This window comes from Pleuronectes platessa, chromosome 4 (assembly GCF_947347685.1).
Source record: "Pleuronectes platessa chromosome 4, fPlePla1.1, whole genome shotgun sequence".
NCBI lineage: Eukaryota > Metazoa > Chordata > Actinopteri > Pleuronectiformes > Pleuronectidae > Pleuronectes > Pleuronectes platessa.
Genome location: NC_070629.1, coordinates 17622205 through 17648963, shown reverse-complemented (window position 1 = coordinate 17648963; position 26759 = coordinate 17622205). Strand labels below are relative to the sequence as shown.

At 42.3% G+C, this 26759-nt stretch overlaps 1 protein-coding gene across 2 annotated transcripts; it reads right to left on the bottom strand.

Annotated features, from left to right (window-relative positions):
* Nucleotides 1-1255: 1255 nt before the first annotated feature.
* On the bottom strand, nucleotides 1256-25991 carry sgsm1a (small G protein signaling modulator 1a). Of its 2 annotated transcripts, none has more exons than XM_053420448.1 (26): nucleotides 25872-25991; nucleotides 25719-25762; nucleotides 19816-19891; nucleotides 15380-15542; nucleotides 14953-15105; nucleotides 14788-14855; nucleotides 13684-13829; nucleotides 13066-13203; nucleotides 12272-12396; nucleotides 11313-11380; nucleotides 11024-11187; nucleotides 10493-10622; nucleotides 10008-10151; nucleotides 9343-9472; nucleotides 8810-8874; nucleotides 8569-8714; nucleotides 7616-7744; nucleotides 7331-7510; nucleotides 6771-6842; nucleotides 5399-6628; nucleotides 5177-5301; nucleotides 4130-4212; nucleotides 3887-3996; nucleotides 3659-3755; nucleotides 3213-3380; nucleotides 1256-2988 (listed from the first exon to the last, which is right to left on the bottom strand). In XM_053420448.1, exons 1-26 carry the CDS (start codon nucleotides 25888-25890, stop codon nucleotides 2900-2902), a joined length of 4062 nt encoding a protein of 1353 aa, XP_053276423.1. In that variant the 5' UTR covers nucleotides 25891-25991; the 3' UTR covers nucleotides 1256-2899. The 2 variants fall into 2 exon arrangements, with proteins under 2 accessions (XP_053276423.1, XP_053276424.1); XM_053420449.1 differs by having other exon boundaries at nucleotides 5399-6565.
* Nucleotides 25992-26759: the final 768 nt, after the last annotated feature.

Here is a 26759-nt window from a genome sequence, read left to right as displayed (position 1 = left end):
ATGATTTTTATTGTTTCATAATTATACTTATAATAAACCTTATTTGTAGCTGTACGATCAAGAGACAGCCTCATAGCAAAAAATACAAATCTGAGTAATAAATACATGAAAGCGTAATATAAAGCAGAAATTAAATGGCATTTTATTTGTAGATTACATAACAGCGCACAGATATAACCCCGGACCAGCAGCCGTTCCTGCTAAGTCTTCCCTTGTCCACCCAAGTACCTCCAGCCGTCCAGTTCCTTCAGCATCACCACCCATCACCCCTGCTGCAACTCAACAACATCTGGTAAGTATTTTTTTTATGATCTCGAAATCTGTTTTACTTGTGGTGTGATTTGGATTAAAAAAAATTATATTCTATATCTGATTTTTCCCCCCAGGCTTTGGATTTACTGTATGTAAATCCGTTTGGAGAAAGAGTTGGCCTTCAAGAGTGGGGAGATGGATAGGTTCAGACTGGCTAAATACTCGTTTGGCAAGGAGATTAAGGAGGCCAAACGACAGTATTCCAAGAAGCTGGAACAACAATTTGCAGCCAACGACTCCTCGTCAGTATTGAAAGGCCTTCGGGTGATCACCGGCTGCAAAACCAAATCCTCAACCTCAAACTTCCAAACGACCTGAATGACTTTTACTGCAGATTCGACAGACAATGGACCAGTTCTAACCCTACCCAACATTCCCAGCCCCCCTCCACAGCTATCACACCTCTTCTTCCCAGCCTGGACAAAGACCCCCCCCCCACACACACACAAAATGGCCCTAGACTGCCCAAACCCCCCCATCACACCTCCCTCCATAGAGTTTTTTCCCCATGGCAGGGGGGCTCACAAACAAGCCACCTGCATCACACTGACTTCCTCCCCCAACCACCGCACATAATTTATCCGAAATCAATCACTGCACCTTAGCACCGCACGTGTCCATAACTTATTGTTTCTTACTGTATGAATTGTCTTTGTGTATATATTGTTTTTTTTATGTCCAATTGTTGTGTTATGTTTTATGTACAGTGCACCAACCACACCAAGGCAATTTCCTGTATGTGCAAATATACTTGACATATAAAAGAATTCTGATTCTGATGTATCAATTATCTAAATACAAACACCAGACCAGATGTGCATAGTCTTTGTCAAACTAATGAACAGTCATCTGCTGTACTTTTCTCTTCTCTGCTTCTTCCACGATCGTTTCTGAAAAGTTTCACCACCGTATGATTCAGTCCAGTAAAACTCACACTACAATATCTTTTTGGAAAAATAATTATAATTCCATTTTAATTTTTATTATAAGAACATATACCATATATATGTATGTATATATGTATATTTATATATATTGAACTCTTAGTATAGAGTTTGATTGTTTTACAATACACATGTTGAGCTGGCCACAAAATAAAAATATAAGCTACAAACAAGGCAGCATTTGGAAGAAGAAAAAAGCCATGTATAAATAAATCCATAAATAAATAAATACTTTGGAAAATAAACGTTACAACAAATTAAAATAAAGACGTTTTCTACAGCAGTTAGTGTTGACAAAAAAAACTAATAACAAAATTAAATGCAATTCACCGTACCACATTCATGAAGCAACACTTGAAGTACAACTGAGTGACGTTTCAAAGGATCACAAGCATTAATGTCAGTCACTGAGACCAATATAAGTATTCATTTAAGGGGTTAAAACATGTATTTTCTACGTCCTCAAATGCCAAAACATTAAAACGGTCTTATATTTAACATCTTTCCTACCTAACCTTTCATTGTCACGCCTCTGGTTAAATCACTCTCACCCTAAAATAACATGTGGAACAAGAAAACTTGTCATTTGATCCCTGCGATTACATTTTACCACCGCCTCGTCTGATCTTCCAGAGTCATAGTCATATTCAAACTGAAATTAACATTGGATTCAACAAATAAGCGCCAGACAGTACAAGACAATACAAAAATCAAGGGAAGTAAACTGCACAATTTACAAAATAAAGATACAGTGGTTCACTGGATAAAATTATTCAAAAGGACTATGAAATCCGGCATGTTTCCTCATATATAAACCTCTGCCCACACCTCCATAAATCACTTAGATAATCAGATTATGAGTCAACAACGGTTTAACAGAATATAATCCTCATAATACAACAACAATCTAACACAGTTTTCTCTGAGTACAGTACAATTCACACGTAACAAATTAAGACATACTATTTGGTAGACAAGGCAGTTTCCGAACACTGAAAACACTGTTAGATGCTAAATCACTGGCATGGTGCTAAAAGCTAAAATATTCTTAATGTTGTGTGTTAAACTTAACTGTAGTTATCAGTGGAGAACAATTTTACTTGTGTGTGCTACTTAATAAAGTTAAGACCCGGTGTACATTCTTTCCATCTTAAAGGTTGGGAATATATCTAAAAATGTAAACCTGTAGACTTTGTTAAAATAATTCATATTATAAACTATTATCACAACATACTTTTCTCATAAATATAGTCTCTGGTTGAATTCAGCTCTGCATTTGGTTTGAAATGTGCAACTAAACTCTCCATACTTCCTCAAAATATTAAGTGCACTTGGACTTAGATCAGCACTTGGGGGATGTCGGACAAAAATATTTGGAAATGACGGCTTTTTTCTGTTACTTTTGTTTTCAGTCAAACATACTGACAAATATTAAGCGTAATTTTCCCACACAACTGTTGACAACACAAATAACATAGTGGATACAGTCAGTAAGGCTCAAAGCAGCAAACTGTGATTGTAAAGGCTTTGTTTAGTGTTAGAGAGAGTGTGTCTGTGTGTGTGTGTGTGTGCATGTGTTTAACTCTTGTGCTGCTACAGCCGCTCACGCTTTACATGGATGGAAAAGAAGAACAACAGCGCCATCACTTGTTTTCGATCAGCATCTGCACCTTGTACACGAGATCTCTGGCCAGGGTCAAAATCTGCTTTATGTTGTGGTGCTCAGCCATTTCTGAAAGACAGAGGAAGACTCAAAAATACATTCAGAGATTTCCAAAAAAAGCAGGATATGTTCCCCTCAAAAGAAGAAGTAAGTGAGATTTCCTAACTTTTATGAGTTCAGGTCTAAAATGTGGTATTCTAAACATCTCGATAGTGTTTACATGAGAAAATGCCCCTAAATTTCCAAAAAGTATTCACTGTTAGAGTATAAGTATGTGAAGTGGTCCCTTTTACCATTGAAGAACTTGATGATGTCAGTGAAGTCCATGTTGTTCTCCAGGATGATGTCCCTGTAGATCTCCACCAGCGCCAGAGCAATGAAGAGGACAAAGTGACTAGAGGAGGCATACTTAGCCGCCCAGATGGTTTCCCACACCGCGAACACGTCCTCGTACACCAGCTCTTCAAGAATAAGAACAAAAAAGAAGTGGATATATTTAGAAAGGCTGTGAGACAAAACAGGGATATCCAAGTCAGCCTTTAGCATAAAAACAATTTATGATAATTATTTCATCATCAACTCTCAAGGACAGTTTTCTAAAAGGAAATCTACTTTCAAATCCTTTCCAAATTCAAGTCACTGTGAGTATTCTTAACAAGCTGCCGAGCCGTTGGCAAAGAGAGTGTCTCTGCTTCGTCTAATTGGCACAAAGTCTGTCACAGCGTTTCTGCCAGTTTACCTCGCTTGAAGTCCAGGAGAAACCAGCGGTAGCAGAAGTAGAAGTGGGTGTAGTCTCCGTTTTGGTGCATTAGCTCAAACAGCTCAGAATCCAGTATCTACTCAGAGAGGGGATCAGAGGAGATTCAGGGAAATTAATAAAGAGTCTGGAGTTGGGAGAAAAGTGAGAAATAACTGGATTTACTGGGCCGCTACGGTGTGCGTAGAGACTTTACTGTGGCTGTGTCACCTGGATCAGAGAGCGCATGTTGGCAAAGTGAGTGTCCATTGCGCCTCCGTGGGGAAAGTTTTGATTCATCCTCTTCATGAGCTCAGTGAAGCAGCTGAAGGCCATGGCCTCTGAAAGCAGCAAGCAGAGAGAGGAAGTGAGTGGGAAAACTCTTTTCTGCCATTCCGTCAATATCTGTGCAAATACACCACGTGTCAGGGGAGAGGGGAGAACAGGAAGTGAGTCATCAGTGTGTTGAGTCACCATCGTCCAGGATGACTAGGAGCGGAGCCAGCAGATCACACATGCCCTGAACGTAACCGATGTCAAGGTGCCTCCAGATATAGCTGCAAACAGAGAGAGCGAGGTTTATATCTGGCATCTGCGAGAGGGAAATCAACATTTTTCTGTCATGGGCCATATATGAAGCTCTCTTGCTAGAAGAGAGCCTGTGACTCAAGCATTTCACTGCCAACGACTGCCTAATGTTATTGTCGTGCATTTGTTAATAAAAATCTTGAATCTTGAATGTCCTCTGAACCGCTACAGTTTAACAATGAATCAAACATATTTTTACGCTTCTCAAAATATGTATGTGTTGATTTGTTTGTGATCACAGTATCATCAGAGACAATAAAAAATCCAACAAGGTGATATAATCCTCCTTTATTCATTTAGGTAAATTATCTTGTGCGCAAAAGACAATTAAAAATAATGAATATGCGTCTCTAACGACTTCAGATGCACACAGCCACCGTGATGGAGAGAACTCAGCTCATCAAGTTTTAATCTCACCTTCTAATGTGATACAATGGAACTCTTGCTGTTCCTGCAATCATTTGCTGCACATAAAATGAACCTGTCCCCACAAGGAAATGATCTTGTCTACAAAAGATAACGTCATCGGAAACGTCTGTGTACGGAAACCGGCTAAAAACGTCATTATTTGGTCTTTGCGAACACAAATTACGTTTTTGATTATTTGCATTCAGAGCAAGGAAGAGACATTCGATCACGGCTGGTCACAGGAGACACATTCGGGATTCATTTGAATTCCTGGCGTGAGCAGACAAAGTTAACGCCGACCTTGTGATTGGATCTCTCAGGGACTCTATTGACAGATGGTAGGAATGTGATTGGTTGTTTCTTCTCAGTGTGTCAGCCCTGTGATTAGTGTCTTCTTATCTAAACTAACAAACCAACACCATCAACCTCCAAAAGCAGATGAATCATGTTCTGTTGATAAAAAATCTGTGCATGTTTTGCCTGTTAATACAACTCATTCTCTTCCTGCTGCCGTCGGTGTTTTACCTGCACATGATGTTGCGCAGTTTCTCCAGGTTGGCAGGAGTGAAGTACCAGTAGTTCCTGTCGCAGCGCTGGACGTCCTTTTCAATGCGGTGCAGATTTAACGTGTACAAATCCAGCAGCTCTTGCTAAAACAAACCAAAGTGATGACAATGAATAAAGCAAGCTCATAGCAGAGATGACTTGCATGAACGTACATGAATAAAAAAAAACATGGGAGCTTACAGAGAAGGTACTTCCAGCAGATCCTTGAGAGGTCGATTTGCACTTGGTGGCTCCAGACCCGGGCAGAGAATCAAAGTGAGGGTCCAGACTCTCCATCTGCGGCTCCTTGGGCAGGATGGACTCTGGGCCCTCCGGAGTGTTCTTTCCTTGTTCCTCCTCCGTGTGAGGGGCCGAGTCCTCAAATGACTCTCCCTTCCTGCTCCAAGGCACCATGGAAACTTTGGCTTTGGGGATCTCCTCCATCTCTATGGCTGAGGGAGACTCGTCAGATTCAGTCATGACCTGAGGCTCCTCTATCTGAGGGGCGCAGTCAGTTTCTCTTGTTCTCGTGACCCTGGTGTCTGTTGAGAATAGGAGGTTGGTCTCAATGTCAGCGGCCACATGAAGTTGGATCATTTTTTCTGTCCCCTCAGTCAAACTCAATTCTTGCGGTTCACTTGTGTTAGATTCGTCCATTTCCTTCATCTTTTCCACAATCCTTTCCTCGAGCTTTGTCGTTTCCTCGTTTCTGACGTCTACGTCTTTCTTAAGACTATGTTCCACGAGTTCTTCTTTGGATTCTGTAGCAGCTGCTGATACCATCACAGTATCCTGGTCAGACACATCTCTTCCTATTTCTCCTGAATCTAAAGATTGAATTCCTTGTATGTCTGTATCTTCAGACTTGGTTCCCTCAGTTTTAGTAGATTTTGCCTCTTCAACATGTTCCTGGCCTTTAGTTTGCAAACACGTCTCTTTGTCGGTCGTCACCTGCTCCTCTTCCAGTGGCTGAATCACGTCATTATCATTCACCTCAATCTTGGTATTTTCTGCAGGTATGTTCACAGCGAGCGTCTCCTCTTCGTCCTTCACTTCGGTTCTCTCCTGGCTGAGCGTTTCCTCTATTAGACCTTCACCCTCTACCCCTGCAGGTTTGACAGAGCTCTGTGGTGCCGGGGGGACAGCAGCAGATCTCGGGGCTGCGTCAGATGCGGCGGTGTCGTCTGTGCTGAGCGACGTGTCTGACAGGCCAGAGGTGACTGAGAAGTTGCGGGAGGAGGGGTGTCCAGAGTCGGGAGAGCAGGTCCCGTTCTGCAGAGCTCCGTTGGGCATCTTTGGCACCTGCTTGGCCTCTTCGGTCTTGGGCTCCGTCTCAATCTGGTCCACCTCCTCTACGGACTCAAACACCTGAAAGAACAAGCCAAAGGGAAGCAGACTACTCCAGGGGAAGAGATGGAAGTGTGTGAAGAACTAGCAGGGGAGAGAATGCAGGGACGCGGAATATTGTGATCACATGGATTAAACTTTCCCATGTGTTGAGAAATTGTGGGGTGACAGAGCTGACGGTTGTGGCGAATAATTTTTTCGAGACAAAGTGTTGACATGTTGATACCTGTGTGCTGCTGCTTGAGTCGCTCTGCAGGCGAGCCAGACTCTGTCTGTCTGAGCTCTGGGAGGACTGGGACTGGATTACAAAACACAATCATTCCAACATATTAATATGTAACAACTTTTATTGATACACACACCTTACTATATTCTTCCCATTAAAGAGACACTATTTGCAGTTCAGACCAAGACTCCTTATAAAGATAGATAACGTGTCTCCACTTCCACCTACTGTCCAGAAATGAAACCAAAATATAAAAAATTAAACAATCGAATTACACAAAAAAAATTAACTAACATCAGTGTAATAAGAACTAGAACAACAAAAAAACACATTTTTAGGTTGGTCGATGTCTCATCTGCTAACATGGAGGAGGCGGGTGTTCACGTTTGGGGAGCCAGCATGTCGTCCATCTTTATATAGAGTCAATGGTCCAGACTCAAAGTCCATATGATGGGTCAGGTTCCAAAAAAGCAAACACTGGCTTTTCTTTAGAACTTCTATAATAAATCTCTTTACTTGTAATAGGGGAAACATTTGGCTAATACTTATCACTGCTTTACCTCATTGCTCACAGTGGAGTCGTGATGGATCATCTTCTGACTGGAACTGTCGCTCGCTACAGAGGAGCACTTGGCCAAAGCTGCGGCGTGCTGCTCCTTCTCCCGCTGGCGGACGATCTCCTCGCAGCCGAGCCACTCACGCATGGTCTGTTGGTAACACACTCTGACCTGTTTGTCCACCTGGGGGGGGGGGGGGGGGGGGGGTCAACCATCAAGGGTTTAGTTGTTCCGGTGAAAATGCTTTTGGAGTCAAAGCCAAAATACAGAATCGTAGAAAGGACAAACCTCCTTCCTCTCAGCTTCTGACATCCCAAACTGGTAGTGACCCAGCAGGAAAGGCCACACCTCTTTACGCAGCGAGGGCTCCACACCACCAAAGTAGACCAGACGCAGCAGCTCCTCCTCCTTGTAGGCCTGAGGGCACAAGACAGGATCCACATGTAGCTGCTTCCTGACCAATCTTTGGATTTTTACTTCCACCAAAAGGGTGTGTATGCGTGTGTGTGTGTGTGTGTGTGTGTGGGGGGGGGGGGGGGGGGGGGGGGGGGGTTATCTGCATTAGTCTATATCTAATATTCAACAGTACCTTAAATCATCAGCATTAACACTATGACAGATGGAGGCACCATAGTACCTTCTCACTCTGCCATTCATGCACTCTGGTGCTGCTATCATAAAAAAATTAAATCTTGTATGTATAAATATCACTATTATAACAACCAGTCTGACAGATCTTAAACATGACACCAAAATGATCCCTGTCTCTCTCTCTTTCCTCCTCTCTTTCTTCTCTCCCCTCTTTTACACCCACCTCTCCTCTCTTCATAAATGATTAGGATAGTTGTTTACAACAATTAAAAGAGTCCTCCTAATTAACCACTTGTCTTTTTTGCTTTAGTACATGGAATGTCAACAGAGCCCTCTCAATGACATAACCCATAAGTGGACGAGAGAGATGTATTACATTTTTTAAGCCAGCACAGTAAATATAGAATATTTGGTTTTCATAGAGTCAAACTCTATGTGACTCCGGGTAAATGTGATTAATATCCATATAAACTGTGGACGTGGACTTTGACGGGTCATTAGTTGCACTTCATGCAAACTGTCGTGAAAGTAATGGCGTGAGTCGCTTGATTAGCAGGAGATGAATATGGATGAGACAGTGGAGGAGTGAAAGAGACACGCTAGGACAATCATGTGAAGTGTTGCAGTGCGTTGACCACACTGAGGCTTACTGTGCAGTCCTGAAGGAACGTCTGCCACACTTCAGCGGTTAGCCCTTTGTAGGCATCGCAGGGCGTGTCGGGCGCCACGATGGTGTGGTTGACGAGGGCAGAGAGATGTGTGCGCACAGTGGACAGGTGACGGCAGTATGCCAACCCTAGTTCACAGGACAGTTCATTCATTAGTGTCTTTGCAGAAGCTAAAGCTCATCAAATTCTGATATTCAAGACTTTTCAGGGAGAAATCACGTACAGCCGTAAAATGCCCGAGAGATGATCTGATACTTCATGCTGTCGCACAGCAGCTTCAGAGGAGCCCTGCAGGAAGACAGAGCACAGATCATTCTACTGGGCTACCATACTCTTTATTCTGAAAAGATAATTAAACTAGTATTAAACAAAAAAATCTAGTTCATGATTCTTGTTATTCATATTGTGTTGAATATATGAGACACTCTATCCAATGTAGACTTAACAATTGTGCCGGGGCTAACCTTTTATTATTCAAATTTTAACCTGCCTTTTTAATAGCCTTCACCCACATTATCTGTCTCATCACCTCATTGTCTCCACACATTCTCATGCCAGTGAGCTAAATGTCAAATAACTGTCTTCTGGGTAATTGCTAGCTTCTTGCATCTTTGCTACGGTTTCCTCATTACTGTTGAGGCTCTCTGGTTTTGGCATTAAGGGGTAAAGAGGGAGTGGGTGCGTCTCTGCAGGCTTCAGCAGTTTATCCGTCATGATCCAACACAGCTCAGTGGAGTTAGTGGGTTTCTCTCTCACCTCTCATGGTTACAGCCCTTGGGCGTCCCTCCCTCGGAGAAGCTCCCCTGAGAACAAGAGGAACACGAGGCCTTCCTGAGAGTGGGATGCCACATCGTAGCTCCCTGATCCATCAAGTCTGGAGGAGTCACTGCAGCACAGGCACACAAACCCACACACACACATACCAGCATTATCATCTTAAGTCATTAGGCCGCGCAGGCTTTCAAAAAACAATTACATTTGCAGTTAGATGATTTGAAGTCAGCTGGAAACACTTATGCGTGAGCAGAATTATGCTGAAAGTGCTTCAATTTGTATGGGCATGATTCCTGTCAGAGCAAAGATGAAGCACATAAAAGACATTGACGCAATATGGAATTAATGCACAATCCGACAGCATGAAGTCATCATTCAATTACAGAATTACACAGGGAATGATCAAGTGAACAATAGCCTCTCTCGGTTCAGTAGCCACATTCAATCACTCAGCTGTCCGCCCATCGCCCATTTAAAGGTTACTGTGGCGTACTGCAGTAAGAAAAAGGCACAAGGTGGCAGGGAGCGAGCGGGGGCGTTAAGAACGGGACACGTCGATAAACGTTTCTGGAGGTGCAGGGCGTATTAGATGCAAGGGAATTAAAGCAACGCAAGCCGACAGACGAGCCGAGGTGTGACAGTGTTACAGCTGCTTCCTGTGAGTGAGGGGGATTCTTCAGGGCAGCTGCAGGACCTCTTGGGGACCACCAGGGACCCCACTTTGGAGGGTGGCTGTCCGCTCGGTTGAAGGGAGTGGGAGGAAGTCAGGTGAGGAGGATGAGTTACAGTCACTGTAACAAACAATGAGCAACATGTTCATGAACACGTAACAATCTGGAGAGGGCCATGTACGGTAGCCGAGACCAAAACTCAATGGAAGTGAGTGACAACGGATTGGCTCACTTGACTCATGCATCCACGACTGGAGCACAGAAAGTAACTGAGCTTGTTTCAATGTCAACATCCGTTGTCATTCACTTCCGTTGAGATTGTGTTTCTGTTGTGTCTGTTGCAGTTGTGATGTAGTTTCTGCATTTGTGTTTTCCATTAATGCACTTGTGTGAGATGGCTCAGCCTCCGTACCCATGGGTGCTACTTGTGTTAACTGGCTTTTATGTGGAGCGATACTCACCAAACTCTGACTGGCTGTTTGGAAAGAGGATGCGGAAGACATAGTCTGTGGCCTCGTCCTCCTCCTTATCCGAGACCGACTCTGAGGATCCCTGAGGAACTCTATTTCGCAGCTTCGGAAACACCTTCCCCTGCAACGAGAGAATAATGAGTTGCTAAAATAATGCCAACAAGAAGAAATTGCTAAACCCTTCTAGCCCGGCTAAACCATCCTTGTGAATTAAAGATGATAAGTGTCTGTATGCTGGAGCCTATTAATATTGGCTGAGCGTGTGTGGGTGGTTTTAATTATTCAGCTTAGCTGCAGATACACAGCTATTAACAGTCCGACAAAAACCTCCATTCGTTTAAATAGACACCTTGTGTGGTGGAGCAGAGAGAACATTAAGCCGCATATTCATCAGCATCCCTCGAACCCATATTGCAACGAGTCAGCGCATTTATGTTCTAATAGAATGTTGTTTTCAAAATGGATTTATTGATTTCATTGTGCTCCGGATGTGAAGCCATAACAAAGACCTCCTGCTCTGACCTTTCCCCTCTGGGACCAGAGCGGAGGGTCCAGCTGGCCGTGGGGAAGGAGGCCGTTCTCCAGGCAGGAGAGGAACTGGAGCAGGTGTCCTCCCCTGGGGAAGCGCAGAGGAGGTCTCTGGATTCCGTCCTGACTGACCAGCACCACCGTCCCCCCACTGTCCACTACAGGAAGGGCACAGGAAATAAATCCTTTATAATCAAACTATACATGATGACGTATTGCTGGCCAATGATTACATTTGTGTGTAAAATGCTGGATTTCAGAATAAAGGCTGGAGTGGACCCACCTTGTTGATGACAGTGCAAGTAGACTATCTCCTCCAGAGGAATCGTCATGGCATAGTCCCAAAACACACTGAAAGATATCAAATCAAAATCAGTCAGTAAAATTAGAATGGCTCTCAGTAGAGTACCTACCTCTGTCAACAGTCCCCTTATGAAACCATAATAAAATCCACTAGATCTGGCTTTGTATTTGTATTCCATGTTTATTGATTATTGATTATTACTTCACTGTATTCAATCTTTGACTGCCCGCTTGCAGCTGTAACATTATATAAATATATATGTGCTTTTTCATCAAGATCCATGAATTATTCTCAAGAATTATCCGGATCCGAACCAAAATCGAATGAAGTCCTTACCGCATCCTTCCAGCAAGTTTTGTGGAAATATTTTCAGTGGTTTTTGCTTAATCTTGCTCACAAACAAACAAACAGACAAAAAAAAACTGACATGGTGAAAATATAACCTCCTCGGTGGAGGTAATAACAACCAATAGGATCAACACTCAACAGTAAGAAACAAATCCATTGGTAATGTTTGTGTGATCTTAATGAATCATTATCTCAAGTAACACTCATTTCATGGCTAATAAAATAAAGCATTAGAGAGCGTGCACACAGAGCGGCTTACTGCTACTATCCATTTTATTTGGTGAGATAAACCATGCACGATCACAGGAGCATGACATGGCGGAGAGCTGTCTGACAGTGTCTCAGTCAATAAACCTTCAGCTGCTGCTGCTGCTCAAAAGAAGCCTCATCAGATCAGCAGCATTTCCTCTACACACACCGAGCCCCTGGGCCACAAACAAACACACTGAATTATTCAGTAATACCCGAGTGTTACACAAGTGTTTTCTTGTTGTTTGAGGAAGCACATCACATGTTAGATATTCTTGGCATGAGGAGGATTACTGATATTATCAAGTGCAGCAATCACAGCAATCATAATAATTCTGCACCTGCGCTCGTAGTCCAAGTCTCCAACAGAGCCATTCATGAGCTGGTTGGGGGTCCACTTCAGGGTCATGATGTCAGCAGTCTGGTGCAGGGAGAGGTAACCGGGGACAGCCTCCATGTCGTCCCTCTGAAACAACCAGGATGGATGTTTTTCATTAGATGCAGAGAATAGTAGAAGTCAGTATTTGTAAGCCTGAAGCACAGAGGAGCGTGAACCTGCACAAATGAACAAAGATATCCCTTTTTTGTAGTAAAAAAAAAGAAGAAATAAGGTTTTTAGAATAGCATGTCCCTGTATTGCTATTTTAGAGCAGGCATGGGAAGTCTGGGATGTGCCAGATTTCTTATTAGCTTTTTTTGACATGAATTTAAATGAGACTAACAGATAGGCAGGCAGTCTAAACAGGTTAATATACTTGCTTGCACATCAGGAGAGGGCATAGTTCTGCCAAGGCCCAACAGTCTACTTATGAAACCACATTTAAATTCACTAGACCTGGATTTTTCATTTGGATCTGCACCAAATTGCGTTCATATTAGCCTATTTTCCCTTCCATTGAGATCCATTAATTATAATCAGATAAATCAATGAAAATGAAAAAAAAAAAAAAATCCTATTTGGAGATTGAATTTGGATTTTGGATCCGCACCAACGAAACTTTTATTTTTTGGTTAATACCGGACCCCTCCACAAAATGTCATGGAAATTAGTGAAGTAGTTGTGTGCGGACATTGGTAGAACAATCATATTTGTGTGTAGCATGTCTGAGTGTTTAAGAGAACTGAAGCCAGTTACCGGTTGCACGAGCACGTTGTTTTTGCCGAACAGTAAGGTCGCCCTGTTGTTCTGATGCAGTGACTCCACATATTCACGAGCTGATGGCGAGGGGGAAGGGCGTTCGTCCATGCTGCTGCTGGAGTGCCGCTTCTGGAACTTCCCCAAACGCAGACACACAACACATCATATCAGATCACCAACATCGTGAGCCAGCGCTAAACTGGTGAATGCACTGCACTGGGAATAACAGCTGGCTAATCACAACACAGAATATTTTACAGGATTAAAGCCAATTCATCTTTCACATAAGCACCAATCTCTCTTCTTCTTTTTGTGAGTAAATACACAACTGTAAGAAGTACGGTGGTTTGAGATCAGCCAAGTTGACCTATTTCAGTGTTAACTTGAGGACTGAACAAGAAGACTCTGTACACTCATTGTGTCTCCTGGGACACATTGTGCTTCACTTCATGCGGTCAGGTCCACTTTCATCAGAGCCACAGGAGAATGGAATTTAAGAAGATACACGACTAAAACTCTGCATATGTGCTGGTAATCGTGTACTACAGATACACAAGGGGGTGAAATCAGCAGAGCGTGCATGGTGGAGCACTGTGTGACCGGATCAGGACTTACACACAGTGCAGGCCTCTTGGTGGGAGAGTCCTGCCTGCAGTTGCCACCGTGGATGCGATGTCTCTGCACCAGCTCGTCAGCGGACGGGTCGGTCCAGAAGTGGTCAGCTGTCTTCATCTTGGTGTACTCCAAAGCACAAGGTCCGACTGTCGGAAAGGAAGAGGACAGTCAGTTTCTGCAGACATCAGCTGATGGCTTTGCTAACCAATGATGGGCACTTGATTCTCCTCACAATCAAAATGAAAAGAGAAGGATATAAAGAGGTAGAACCTGCTTTCTTGTCTTGATTATGGTAAATGGTCTTTATTCATGTGGCGCTTTTCTAGTCTTGTTGACCACCAACAGTGCTTTACACTCATTCTCCCGTTCACACACATATTCAAACCATCTATGTGCAGCACTTTCACTATCACACTTCACACACAGCCATCAGGGGCAATTTGGGGTTCAGTATCTTGCCTAAGTTCACTTCTGCACACAAAATTAGGGAGACCTAGATTAGAGATAGAGGAAATTAATACAAAAAGTGCAAGTCTCTGGCATGGCAGGATATTTGAGTTTAAATTCTTCCTATGATGGAAAGCCTGCAGAGATGGGCGGAATGACACAAGGTTGAATTGTATTGCTCATCCCTCTCTTTCTCTATGCATCCAGCATCAATAAACTGTTTCTGATGCAGACATCTGGGTCTCCCAAACCTCCCACCCAGTCCTGGCTTAGTTCCACTTAAACTAATTGTCACTTTCCACTGGTGGGAAGCCAGTGAGGGATCACTTGTTCCTGTTTCTTAGCCTGTTAGAACTATTTCCTTTCAAGTCAACCAATAACGCAAAAAATAAACCAAGAAAAAGGCTCCTGTTTGAAAGCATATTTTTTGGTGGCACATATTTCTTGAGTGGACAAAGGGCAGAGGAACCAAATTGCCCTGTAAGAAAGTACAGAGTCGAATAATGTTCTTGGATGGTGAGAGCGTGTCCTGGAAAAAGCTAAATTCTGCTTCAGAACACCACGATCTCACATTTTGAGCCCAAACCAGGGTGTAGCTCGATGCTCGATGATTGCAATACAGCACACAGATACTTGCTTAATGTGGCATATAATTACCTAACAAAGAGGCAAGGATAGGTCCATCTACATTGTCCATCAGAACAGCCTCTTTCTCGTAGTATTTACTGGAAGACAAACGTGAGAGGGGGACATTTGAGAGGACATAGCGTTCTGACGAGACGAACAGCTGGACAGAAGATCATTGGCTCCTCTCAACTGTACCTGCTGTTCTCCACCAGGTAGAGAACGATCTTGTCCAGCACCTTTTCAAAAAGAGCCGCCCGGATCCACAGGTTCTTGGCTCCCTGTGGGCTGAGGCCGGGCAGCCGGGGCATCTTACGAAAGCTGTCCTGACTTTGCAAGCTTTGACTTCGTCTGCAGAGCGACAGAGAAAAACATTCAGCATGTTTTTTTTAAATGTCCATGAAGTAAAACTGCATGTGCTTGAAGCTAATGGCATCGTGACTCATGAAAGATTATAAACATGAATTATTTAGAAGCTTTTCACAATAAAAAATAGTCCGTTGGGTACACGTGGACGGCCGTTTGTTTTCAGTGCTTTCACTGGTTCAATCAAACAAGCTTTGATGTGAGCTTTGAAGTCTGCTGCAATGTGTGAGAAGGAAACCGGGATGTGTGTGTCCCTCACTTTGTCTCGATGATCTGCTCCAGCTCCTGGGCCTTCCTGCACAGCTCCTCAGCAGGAGCAAAGCTTTTCCCCACCTTCATGAAGAGGGCCGCTATCTTGTTGCTGCGCAGAAAACCAGCTACTCGTCGCCTCAGCCCATGCAGAACACACGCCTCCACCGCAGCTGTTTGGAAACAAACAAACTTCCTTTTGAAAAACAAAATTAACAAAACAGAATTGTTTTCTTGCCGTAACCCCTTTGTGTAATTAAAATATAAATTCTATATTATTACAAATTAAAATAGTAAAACAAATATTTTGGCCACCTGGGAGCAAACACAACACTGACATTTTGCCAACATGTTAGTAAACACCTGTCTATTCAAACATCCACCAGAGAAAGGGGACCATTAGCATACATTTGTTTAGGCTCAGTTTCCATCAGGAAAAAAGAATGGCTCTAAACATGAAAAACACGCAACATAGAACAAAAGCTAAAGTATTCCATAGACCTTTTGTGGACATTGCAGCTGTTGTTTGAGTAACATGTCCAGCACAAGTTGCATAACATTTACATTTAATCAAATAAAGACAAAATTGACAATTCAATTTAGGACAGTCCACTCAGTGACAATGTCCAGGGAGTTAACGATGAATGTTTACTTCAATTTTCTAGGATACAGTATATTCACAATTTTTTATTTTATCCATTTAATTATTTTTTGTGATTTGTATCAAATCCTCTGAATGGTGTCTCAATGTGCATGATAGCCATTTTTTAACGAAGTCATACCTTCACGTAATAATTTTAGCATGAGCCTAGATTATCCAGTAAGTCTGTGACAGGATAACACACATTTGCACAATCATCCGACGGCTCAGAAAACCAGTCTCCCCTCCGCTCTCCTCGCTCTCAGGCCTACGTGGCAGGGCCCGGAGCTGTGTTGACATTTGAGTTCCCTTTCAGGGCTAATCCTGCGGCTCTGCTCACATGGGGTCAGGGGGAAGGCTGGGGTTACCATGGCAACCCCCATTGACGGAGCGGAGGGAGGGATGGCGGCGACTCATCAGCATCACAATCTCTTTCCATCATCCGTACTCCCTCACACACTGCTTCCCTTTTCTCCTGCGGCCATCATCGCTCTGTAAACCTGTCACCCTATCATCTCCGTTTTACTTCAAGCTAGACAATAAAAGTGTCATCCGAACCATCATCTTTCAGGTGTGGTTTTCTTTTTATTTAATTAAATCTTTTCTACTTTTCTGTTCTTCGTTTCCTTCGTCATCCTTCCTCTCGCTCACAGAGTTTTTTGTCCATTTCCTCCACATCATGTGAGAGCAGGAAGCTAAATGTCAGAACAAAGCGTAACGTTATGAGGTCTCAGATACAGCTTATCACCATTGCTCTATCATCTTTACCACTAACTAGTCTCAGATGGCCGAGGAAGATGCAGAGAAATCCGCTCCCAAACCTTCACACCTGTTTCACAGCTAATGTCTCGGCTCTGAGACACAGTTAACAACTCTAATTCCCAGGGTGCCACAGTGTCTGCACAAACAACCTACAAACGAAATGAACAGCAGCATCAGTGGTCATCTCAAAATAATAATTAGCACGCCCGGGAAATTTGTTAAATCACCAAGGAGAACGTATAGATAAACACTTGAAGGTGTGGGAGACGCGGGCCGGAGTCTTCCACATACAAGACCATCAACATATTAAGATTCAATGTTTTATCTGTCGCAAACAGCAGCGAGCGAGTGCCTAAATGTTCTGTGAGGAAAATGTGCCTCAGATCAGCAGGATCAGCCCTTTGTGCTGTCGCTCCTGGTAAAAACAGTAAATTATCTCTAATCATCCTGTATCTGTGGCAACTGAGTGCATTAACACAAAGCCACAGTCGCCTCACTCCACTGAGAGCCGCAAAGAGGCACCAACACAAGGTCTTAATATGGACACTTCTGAAAGGATTCATCAATAAGTCAATAAGTTAACGATCAATTCAGCATTTGTATTATCTAAGTCGTACAGCTTCTGCTATGTTCTAATGTAGTTGGATAAATAAAAAAAAATTATACTCGGGTGTCCTGTGATAGAGACAATTTTTATTTTACATTTCACAGAAAGAAATATCACTTAATTGCCAAAAGCAATCACTAGATTGATCAGTAGTTGATTATATAAATACTTAAAAATCATTCTTAGAAACTTTTATTAGGTGTATTATCTATAATCATCTTATTTCGTGTTATTCAACCTTCCTGTGTTTGCTCCTACAGAAGCCGTTTAGGAGAATTGTTGTGATGTGGCACGGCTCATACACCATAAGAAGCGAGGGCTATAAATTCATTGAACAGAGCTTCACCAATACAGCTGTATCTCACATGTATGCGTTGAGCTACTTCTCATTCATTCACAACACAATTCGACAGCGGCGATCGGATTTCCTCTCCACGGCGTCTGCAATCTCTCATTTACTCTGCCCGGGCAGCTTCTCAAAGTAGCCAAGATGGTGGAGGCTAATTGCTCCCTGGTGAGCTGGCCAAGCTCATCCCCCATCCTCCACTCTCTCAATCACTCAGTCAGTCTGGGCTGTGAACAGACCACAGCCGAAAGAGGACGTGAAGTAACAAGAGCCACTGCAGGGATCACAGGGAGAGTCAGGTGGAGGAGGAAGCTGCGGCTGTCCACAGAGCAGAGAAACGAGAGGGTCCTCCTGAGCTGAGCTGCTACGTGTCCACTGGGAGCTACGATGGCAGAAGAGGAAATGATATGGCCCAGTATCACACTGTAATAAGATATAAAGTCTGTGTTCTGTGACAAATTATTTTCATAACCCTCTTTCGCTGGTTTAATAAGGTTTTCAAGCTGTGAAAAGCAGATCAGCTTCGACATGAGGAGATCGTGATCTTACTTCTGTGAAGAACAACACATAGGCTGTGTAGTTTACATTATATTGACTGGGACATTTTATTCTCCTCACAATATTTTGTCTTGTTGCCTCCCCCTAGAGATTATGTTTTCATTGCAGTTTGTCTGTGAGGGAAATCCACCAAAAATAATTAGGACCCATTATATTTTGGCGTGGATCCTTACTTTCTTTAATATCAGTTTTCCCAAGAAAAGAATCTGACACAAGGAACCGATATCTATGAGTGTGTGAAACGATGTGCAACTTGATTGAATTTAATGAGACTTGTCTTTTGCCTTTATTGACCTCATATGAGTCTGAAATAGATCTTAGAACCGCAGATTAGAGCTCGTCACATCTGACCAGTGCGAGCGTCTGCATGTGAGCAGTGTGTTTCTCACAATAATCCCGCTGTTCTCTATTAGTGCCGTTTAAAAATGAAATGAAATAACGTTGGGTGAAATATTGATCTTTGAAAATCCTTAAATTAAATTTTACACTTTATACCGATGATGGAGCTCTTGACACCAAAGTAGAAAACTCCCTGTTTTAATGTAACAGCGGAAATCTTGACTTCCTTCCTGATTAGAGAGGTTTTAAAATATATTCTTGATGTTGGACAAAGATCGTGATGATATGAAAAAAGGGCCAATAATAAGGACCACCAATTTTTTTTGTAGGATTTCTAAGGAGATATACTGAACACCCAGGACATCTTACTGTTGCCAGTCTTTCTATTTGTATAAATGTATACAATTGTGAATAATTAGCTGTAATTCTTTGTTTGTGTAACTGTTGAAATAAACAGTGGACACCAATAATCTGATTAGTAACTTTATTCTGAAAAAGATGTTTAGACAAGTTGCTAATGTGACTGAGGGGGTAGAGTGTTCGTCCTCAAACCAGAAGGTCGGCGGCTCAATCCTCACTAGACCCCATTTCATGCCGAAGTGTCCTTGGGCAAGATACTGAACCCCTAAATGGCACGTCATAGATGGTGAATACACTAACTGTAAGTCACTTTGGATAAAAGCCTCCACCAAATGACATATAATACATATACACTATAATATATGCGCAATTTGTTTTCCTGTTTACATGTACATATAGTCTGATTGTGACAGCGAGCAGTTGCTGCACATGTGGATTTTGCCAAAATGCTGTGAAAACTCACAACGAGGTTGAAAATGTATACATGCTGCTGAGTTTCTTATCCAGACTATTGTGTTGATAAGTTAAATCAGAATACGTCTGAAACATCAAACATTTCCTTTGACCCCTGATATGGACATGTATTTGAACAGAAAATATCGATGTGACAATAGTAAGGACTTAACTAAACTAAACTAACTTCTTATGTATGCATTATTCTGCTTCATTGTGTTTTTCCATGTTAGATTTACATAGACGACAACATGAGGAAGGTTCACAAGAAATTTCACAGTAACGCCCATCAGGTAAAAGAGACAACATGGGTGTTGCAGAGTTTTTGAAGTTGAAAATTCAAATGAATGAGGGATTCCATTTGTATTTTTGATGACTCACCACAAAAGGACACAATATGGCTGCTGTCTTCGTGGACAAATTTCCTGGTCACGGCTTCTTCCATAATCTGCTTCACCTGTCAATGACGGAGCAGATGCTGGATGAGTCACTCATTAATATGCGACTATCAGTCTCGCACACGCACACACACACACACACACACACACACACACACACACACACACACACACAGTGATGAATTTGTTGGTGTGATACATGTGATTGATTGAATAATTCTGAGAGTTTGTTTAACTAAAGCACGCCTGGGAATCAGGGATGGACTGGGGGTACAAAGTTAAAAGGCAGAAGAACACAACAGAGTGGGGGGGGGGAGCGTGCATGTTAAGTTGCTGGATGAGTCACCAGCTCTTCTTGGAAATGGAGGTGGTACATTTGAGGGTGCTTGGGGTGTGGGGCGCGGTTGTCAAGGCTCCTTCCCTGTGACCTGACAGCAGCGACAAAACCAATAGTTAAAGATGACTGATTAATCAATCCCTCCTGTAGCTATGGAGACGCCCCCATGTGATCTGCACGGGGACCGTCCACCTCCGACTGAGTCGTGCAGACGTCTCTAATTTCCTGCTGAGATGTGCCTCTCCACTGTGGCCACGCTGCCAAGTTCATCCTATTCCCTGTGAGACAGCTCCGTGTTCATGATGCGCCAGCTGTCAAGCAATATCAGTTTTCACAGTTTGATATTTACAGCTTCATCATAAAATTTTCCAGGAGATAAATTAAAATAAGATCTAATTTCCCACTACGGCTCAATTTTATGGACCAATCATTTTGATATCTGGTTTACTGGCTGGTCACAGATGGATTATAATACCTGTAAATTTCAACGGATGTATTTCATAAAGGATAATAGTGATAAATAAATGAGTTAAAGCATCCATTCATAAGAGGGCCATTAGAATCACAATGTATTTTATAATGTTGAAGTAATCATTAGTCAGAGGGATGGGCTCTTTCACAATGTCACACAGGATTAGATTTATATTGACAAACTGCTAAGCTGCATTTCAATGTTCATAATAAGATTAGTTTTACCTTCTTTACCAATAAGTTTAACCCATACCCCTCCCCAAAAAAACAGATGTGAATATCGGTTTCTGGATAATAATCCAACGAGTAATCCAAAGAATGAGTTCCTCAATTTCACATTAAAACCTTGTAGAACCAGAGATCTTGAAATGAGAGATGTTGTACCTCAGTATAAATAGTATTATTTCACAATAAATACAACATCATCTTCGCTCATTCCGACTGATATTAACAAACGTGGCCTTTGCACACAGGCACATGAACAGACCTATAGCAGAGCCACACAGGGGACGTATATCCACTGGTTTTCTCTCTGCGTGCACCTGACGCATAAAGAGCTGATTGCCAACTTGAAGCTGCGGACTACTGATATTTGTTCCTCTCAGCGACAGATCAGGTCTCTGAGGAATTCATATGGTGAGGTGTCTGAGCACTGACAACCTGTGTGTTTCCATGGAGACGGCACGTGTCGCCCAGTGGATCACTTCCGCCTAAGAGGATGCGACAACAACATTCATTCATCTCGGAAACAAACAAGAAGAACTGCGGCTCCTTTAACTCCACCAGCTCCATCTTTTCCATCTCCGGCTTCATATAGAGACTTAATGTGTTAATATGGTATCGTTCATTGACAAAAAGATACAAATCCACAATGGTCGATACATTTTCACTAGACTTTATCGATGTGCGTGACGCGACAACAGTCATTAGTGTTGAATCTACTCTAACTAACCAATGCAGGTTGGAGGCATCACAGGGTGATAAAAGATCTTCAGAGTATTTCCAATTAACTCCTGCAACAGCAGAGGCAAGAAATAAGATGCAGAGAGAAAGCCACATCCATTAACACCCACCCTTCATTATTCATTGTCTATGTGGCCACTGATGAATGAAGGGAGGAAGACACAGCGCGGAAAAAAAGAAGAGAAATCTTCATCACTGTTATTCATGTGAATCCAGGCGCACACATGGAGCTACAGCTCTGACGTGAGGCTATCTATTTGAATTACGTTTCCTTTGTTTGAATGATTTAATAATGAACGAGCAGACTATTACATGGCAAGAAGCACAAAATCAATGCAGCCACTACACAGTCTCCCCAAAGGGTCTATTCAGGCGCTCTTCTGGAGCTTTTGATCATTATCACATTATCCGCGGCTGCACAAGAAGTTGCCTGTTTGTCACGGAAATGCAGATGTTCAAAATTTACAGTATATCTGAGCGCTTTATGGAATTCTTGTTGTAGGAGCCAAAGTAGTATTTAGCCCCTGTTGGTTATTGTTTATCCGGGCTGCAGATGATTGTTTTATTATAACTTTATGGGTGCAAGCGGTGTGAGTTCCCTTTTCTGCGATATGTCTCGAGTCCCAGTTCGGCTGGGGTCTTTCTGTGGGGAGATAAATGTTCTCCCTGTAGGCTTTCTCCAGGTACTCCTGCTTTCTCCCTCAGTCCAAAGAAAAGCAGATGTAGGAGTTAAGTTAACCGGAGACTCTAAATTGTGTGAATTGATGTTTTACTCTGTTTGTTGACGACCTGTCTAGTGTGTCTCCCACCTCTCGTCCAATGCCAGCTACCCTCCCTCTCCACCATCAAAGGCTAAGCCGTATAGAAACTTATAAACTGGGTGCGCTCTCCCCCAATGTCTGCTTTACAGAATAAGGACAATATCACGGTTCAGAGTTCCATGCGAGGAACGCTGCGATTTGTCTTAATCGCCCCCCCCGACTTGCACAGATTGGAAGTCAACGAGAAGCGAACGTTTGCCGATGACACATCCACATATGTGAGACTAGGACGTAACAATAGATGAGGGATGGAAATAGAAAGGGCAAGAGTCAAGTATGAGTGTCGGACAGAAATGTATTTTTTTTAACGCTTGAGTTTCTGAAGTTTCATTTCACTCACAGAACAATGATCTCTCTGCAGCCTTATCCTGCAAAGTGCATCCACCCTGTTTACTATGAATGGCCATAAATTAGGACACCTATAAACCAGCAAACACAGAACAAGACTGGAGGAGTATCTCCATCTCCTCTGTCTGAAACCTTGTGAGACTGGAAAGTAAATGCTTCTGATCCCTGAGGCCTTTGTGTTCTCTACCCCCACCTCCTCTCCTTTGGCAAACACAGATGTGTATTTGCGTTCGAGTGCATGAGTGATATACACAAAGACAGAGGGAGGCGCACAATCAAAGCAAGATAAAGAGAGAGAGGCAGACAGAGATGGGTTCGGTATCAAAGCCGAGGTAAATAGGAAATCTCCTCCAAACCAGAAGGTAATTCTGCTGCCACAGGCCTTCCGCTCTCTCTGGATACTGACCTATATCCAAGTCTATTTGAGCAGACAGGTGGCCCATAACCAGCTGGAGCAGGAGAGTGTGAGAACACACAGCATTGAGACACCATATGCTGGAACCCGAGCAAAGTTATAATAATCATAAATTAACGGGAAACCAGCAAAAACAACATCTTTCTCTATATCTCTTCGGTTAAGAGATATCTAAAAAAAAAAAAATCATCTAAAATGTTGATTTTGAAGAAGCGCTATTTGCAGACCAAGTGAGTCCATTTGCAGAGTCCATCAGCAGGCTGCAATTGTGGAAAACAGTGAAACAGTCACCGGTGAATGAATCTCAGCGAGGCCGTACCAGCACACAGGAAGCAGGTTTAATCATGGGAAGGGTCTGGTCTCTGCTGATAAGACTGCAAACATGACTCAGAGGAAAAACAAATCAGAACAAAGTCTCTACTTTCCTCTTTTCACAAGATCCAGGATGTGATTTGTATGCGTTTGTTTGACAGGATTAAAGTCGTGTTATTTACGAGGCAATCGGAGGTGAAACTAATAAAAAAAGAAGCAGAACAGGTTAGAAAAGTGAGGGGAAAAGAAAAGGAGTATAACCTTGTCTGAGCCAGTAAAACTAATATTGATGTTGCTCTGCTTCAATGAGCTCAGACCAACAGCGGTGGAAGAGGAAAGCTGTGATACTGTGAATAAAAATGTTAAATGAAGTGTTGGTGATATTTAGAAAACCTTCCTTGAACAAACAGTGAGAAACAGAAAACTCACGTGACAAGCTTCACGTCACTGTAGAACAATGGAGACACAATGGAGTGACACACAATCTGGTCTTCAGCTTTCCTTTCACAATGAATGAACTAACTTATATATTGCTTTAACTATAAATACTCAATCTCTTAATCACTATGGAGACTCAATTGTGTTGTACAGCACCAGCTATAAGTTCCAACCGTATCACTGCAAACATAAACAATAAGAATCAAACTTAACCTGACTAGTTACCGTGTGTTCATTACAATACAATGTACAATATGTAACTTCGGCCGCTAAGCGTCTCTCGATCAAAACAGTAACAAAAGACCTAGTTTGATAATGTCGTGAAGCAGCAAGGGATCATGGGAGCCGTTGTCTTTATTCATGTTTTATTCATGATAAAAACTGTGTATAGCTCCTATAATGTTATGTGAATTAATTGCATTTGTCTAAATGTTGGATTTTATGTTGGTTTTCTTAACAAATCCAAATGCAACCAGACATTAGAAGTTATTATTATTATAACTCCTCAGTCATTCTTCATCCCTGTATTAGATCTTAGCATCAGCCCCATTTTCCTTCACGTGAAACGATGACAGGCTTGTGTGACCTTTACAAACAGTCGGTGATGTGTCAGAGATCTTTGTCACTAATTGTGTGTCATTTAGCAAACAATGGACCATGAACACCTCCTGTAAAAAGCTCCTCATCCACAGGGATGAACAGCTCTTCATTAAAGGTAGTGATGTTTGATTCGAACTCTGCTGAACTCAGGTCATCTCATGGGTGTCACTTTAAATAATGAAGTGTTGAAAACACAAATAAACAAACCTCCAGAGCTGTTTCCACAAAAACACACAACCACACAGACACACACGTGTTTGTATTTATGCCTTAATGAGGACCCTAACCCTATTGACATAATACATTCCCTAGCCCCTTACCCTAACCTTAACATGCCCAACCATAACTGTAACATAATTCTAACCCTAAAACCAAATCGTAACCCTCAAACAGCCCATTGATAAAGTGAGGACAGGTCAAGATGTCTTTACTTTCCAAAAATGTCCTCACTCTGTAGTGTCTTTGCTTTAAATGGTCCTCACAAACAGTACACAAATACACACACACTCTCACAATCATGTCTCCATGACTTCAGAGGACATTACTTTGACATTCAATTGATTTCATGGCGACTTACTTCAACCTTAGTTATAGTCAATAGTTACAAAAACATAACCTTAACCGAAGCCTAACCTAAACCTAACCCTAATCTAACCCAACATAACCTAAATTTAAACAACCCTAACCCCCCAGCATGTATCCACCTTGATGATTTGCATTATTGGGACATGCTTTTAGTCCACATAAGAAAGACAGGACCCCATAAGGTGACTGTGTAAACAGGTTTAGGTCCCTACAACATGGGTAATACCTGAGCCGCACACAGTCTGTGTGTTGGCAGAGAGATGATGGTGGTTTGCTCTGGTGCCATAAACACCACCAACACAGACAATCTGTTCCCTTCTCCACCATCATGACTGAGCTGCTGCACCAACACACGCACTGACAACAAAGAACATATCAAACACATTCTAACATATGATTCTAACATATTCAGCCGCACTGGATCTCTGCTGTTCTCCTTGTATCTAGTGGAACCTTGTGTTCTGGTCTTTGTGGTAAAGATGAGCACTCGCACATGTTATGGATCATGTGGAACTAGCATGTGCGTGTGCACGTTGAACTGCGCTGGTTCGCATGAAGCAAAGTGTTTGTTTTACCAAGTCGATAAAAACACCCACCTCCTTCTTGACGGTGCGCAGCAGCTTCTGACGAGTCTCTGCCTCTGGAACACAGGCAGATACAGTGTTTAACAGTCTGACTCTGTCTGATCACCACGACACAACACACATTTACAGATTTACATGTTTATAAATGTGTGTGTTTGTTCCCACCTGCCATGATTGTTGCCATGGATCCTGTCTCCTCCAGCCTGTGAGCAGGTTCCCTCCCATCAGCTGAGTGGCGCTTGTTCTCAGAGATGTGGCTCACGACAACATCTCCGCTTTACACACGCCCCTTAAAGACACACACTCACACACGCGCCCACACACAGACACACACACGCACACACTTTATCTTTCTTTGCTAAATACATTTCTTACAACAATGCTATATCTTCACATATACTCTGCTATTACATTATGATATTAATAAAAATCACTGATGTATATTTCACAGTAATAACTTGATGTGTTATTTTTCCACTGAAATCATTCTATGGATATATGTATGTTAATATTCCTGAGCTGAAAACAAGCATGTGCTCAGAAGAGGTGGATGTCAGAGATTGAGTGGAGTTTCCCTGACATCGAAATGTTTTGTCTTCACGCCACCTTGTGGTCAAGGTTGAGAAACACTTTTCATCCCGCCAGATGAGGTATCTGCAAATACAGTAACATTTCTTTTATTTTTTTCTGACGTTCCATTTGGTTAAGATAAGATAACTTAAGATGAGATGAGTTAAGATAGGATTAGATGGGATGGGATGAGCTGAGTTAAGTTCAGCACCTTTGAAGAAAACTGTATAAAAGCGCAAAATTATAAATCTACGATAACATTTAACCATTTTCTTTTAAAAAATACATTATTATAAAAAAAAACCCTAATACACACAGATAACTTGTAATTTTGTATCCCCTAATGCCCTAGACACAAAAACAAGCAATGTGTCCATATGGATTATAGTTTCTAGGGCTCTATAGAAATATGGAAACAAGTTTTCACACTTGTGTGTAGCATATTAGTGTGATCATGTTCAAGAAAAACACAGTGTGAGTCAG

Bases quoted from the DNA above. Each gene is read 5' to 3' on its own strand.
- sgsm1a (XM_053420448.1), bottom strand. The intron at 10,623-11,023 runs GTCAGAGCAGGA...CTCTCGTTGCAG, and splicing joins TCTGGTCCCAGAGGGGAAAG to GGGAAGGTGTTTCCGAAGCT. The intron at 2,989-3,212 runs GTAAAAGGGACC...TCTGTCTTTCAG, and splicing joins CATCATCAAGTTCTTCAATG to AAATGGCTGAGCACCACAAC.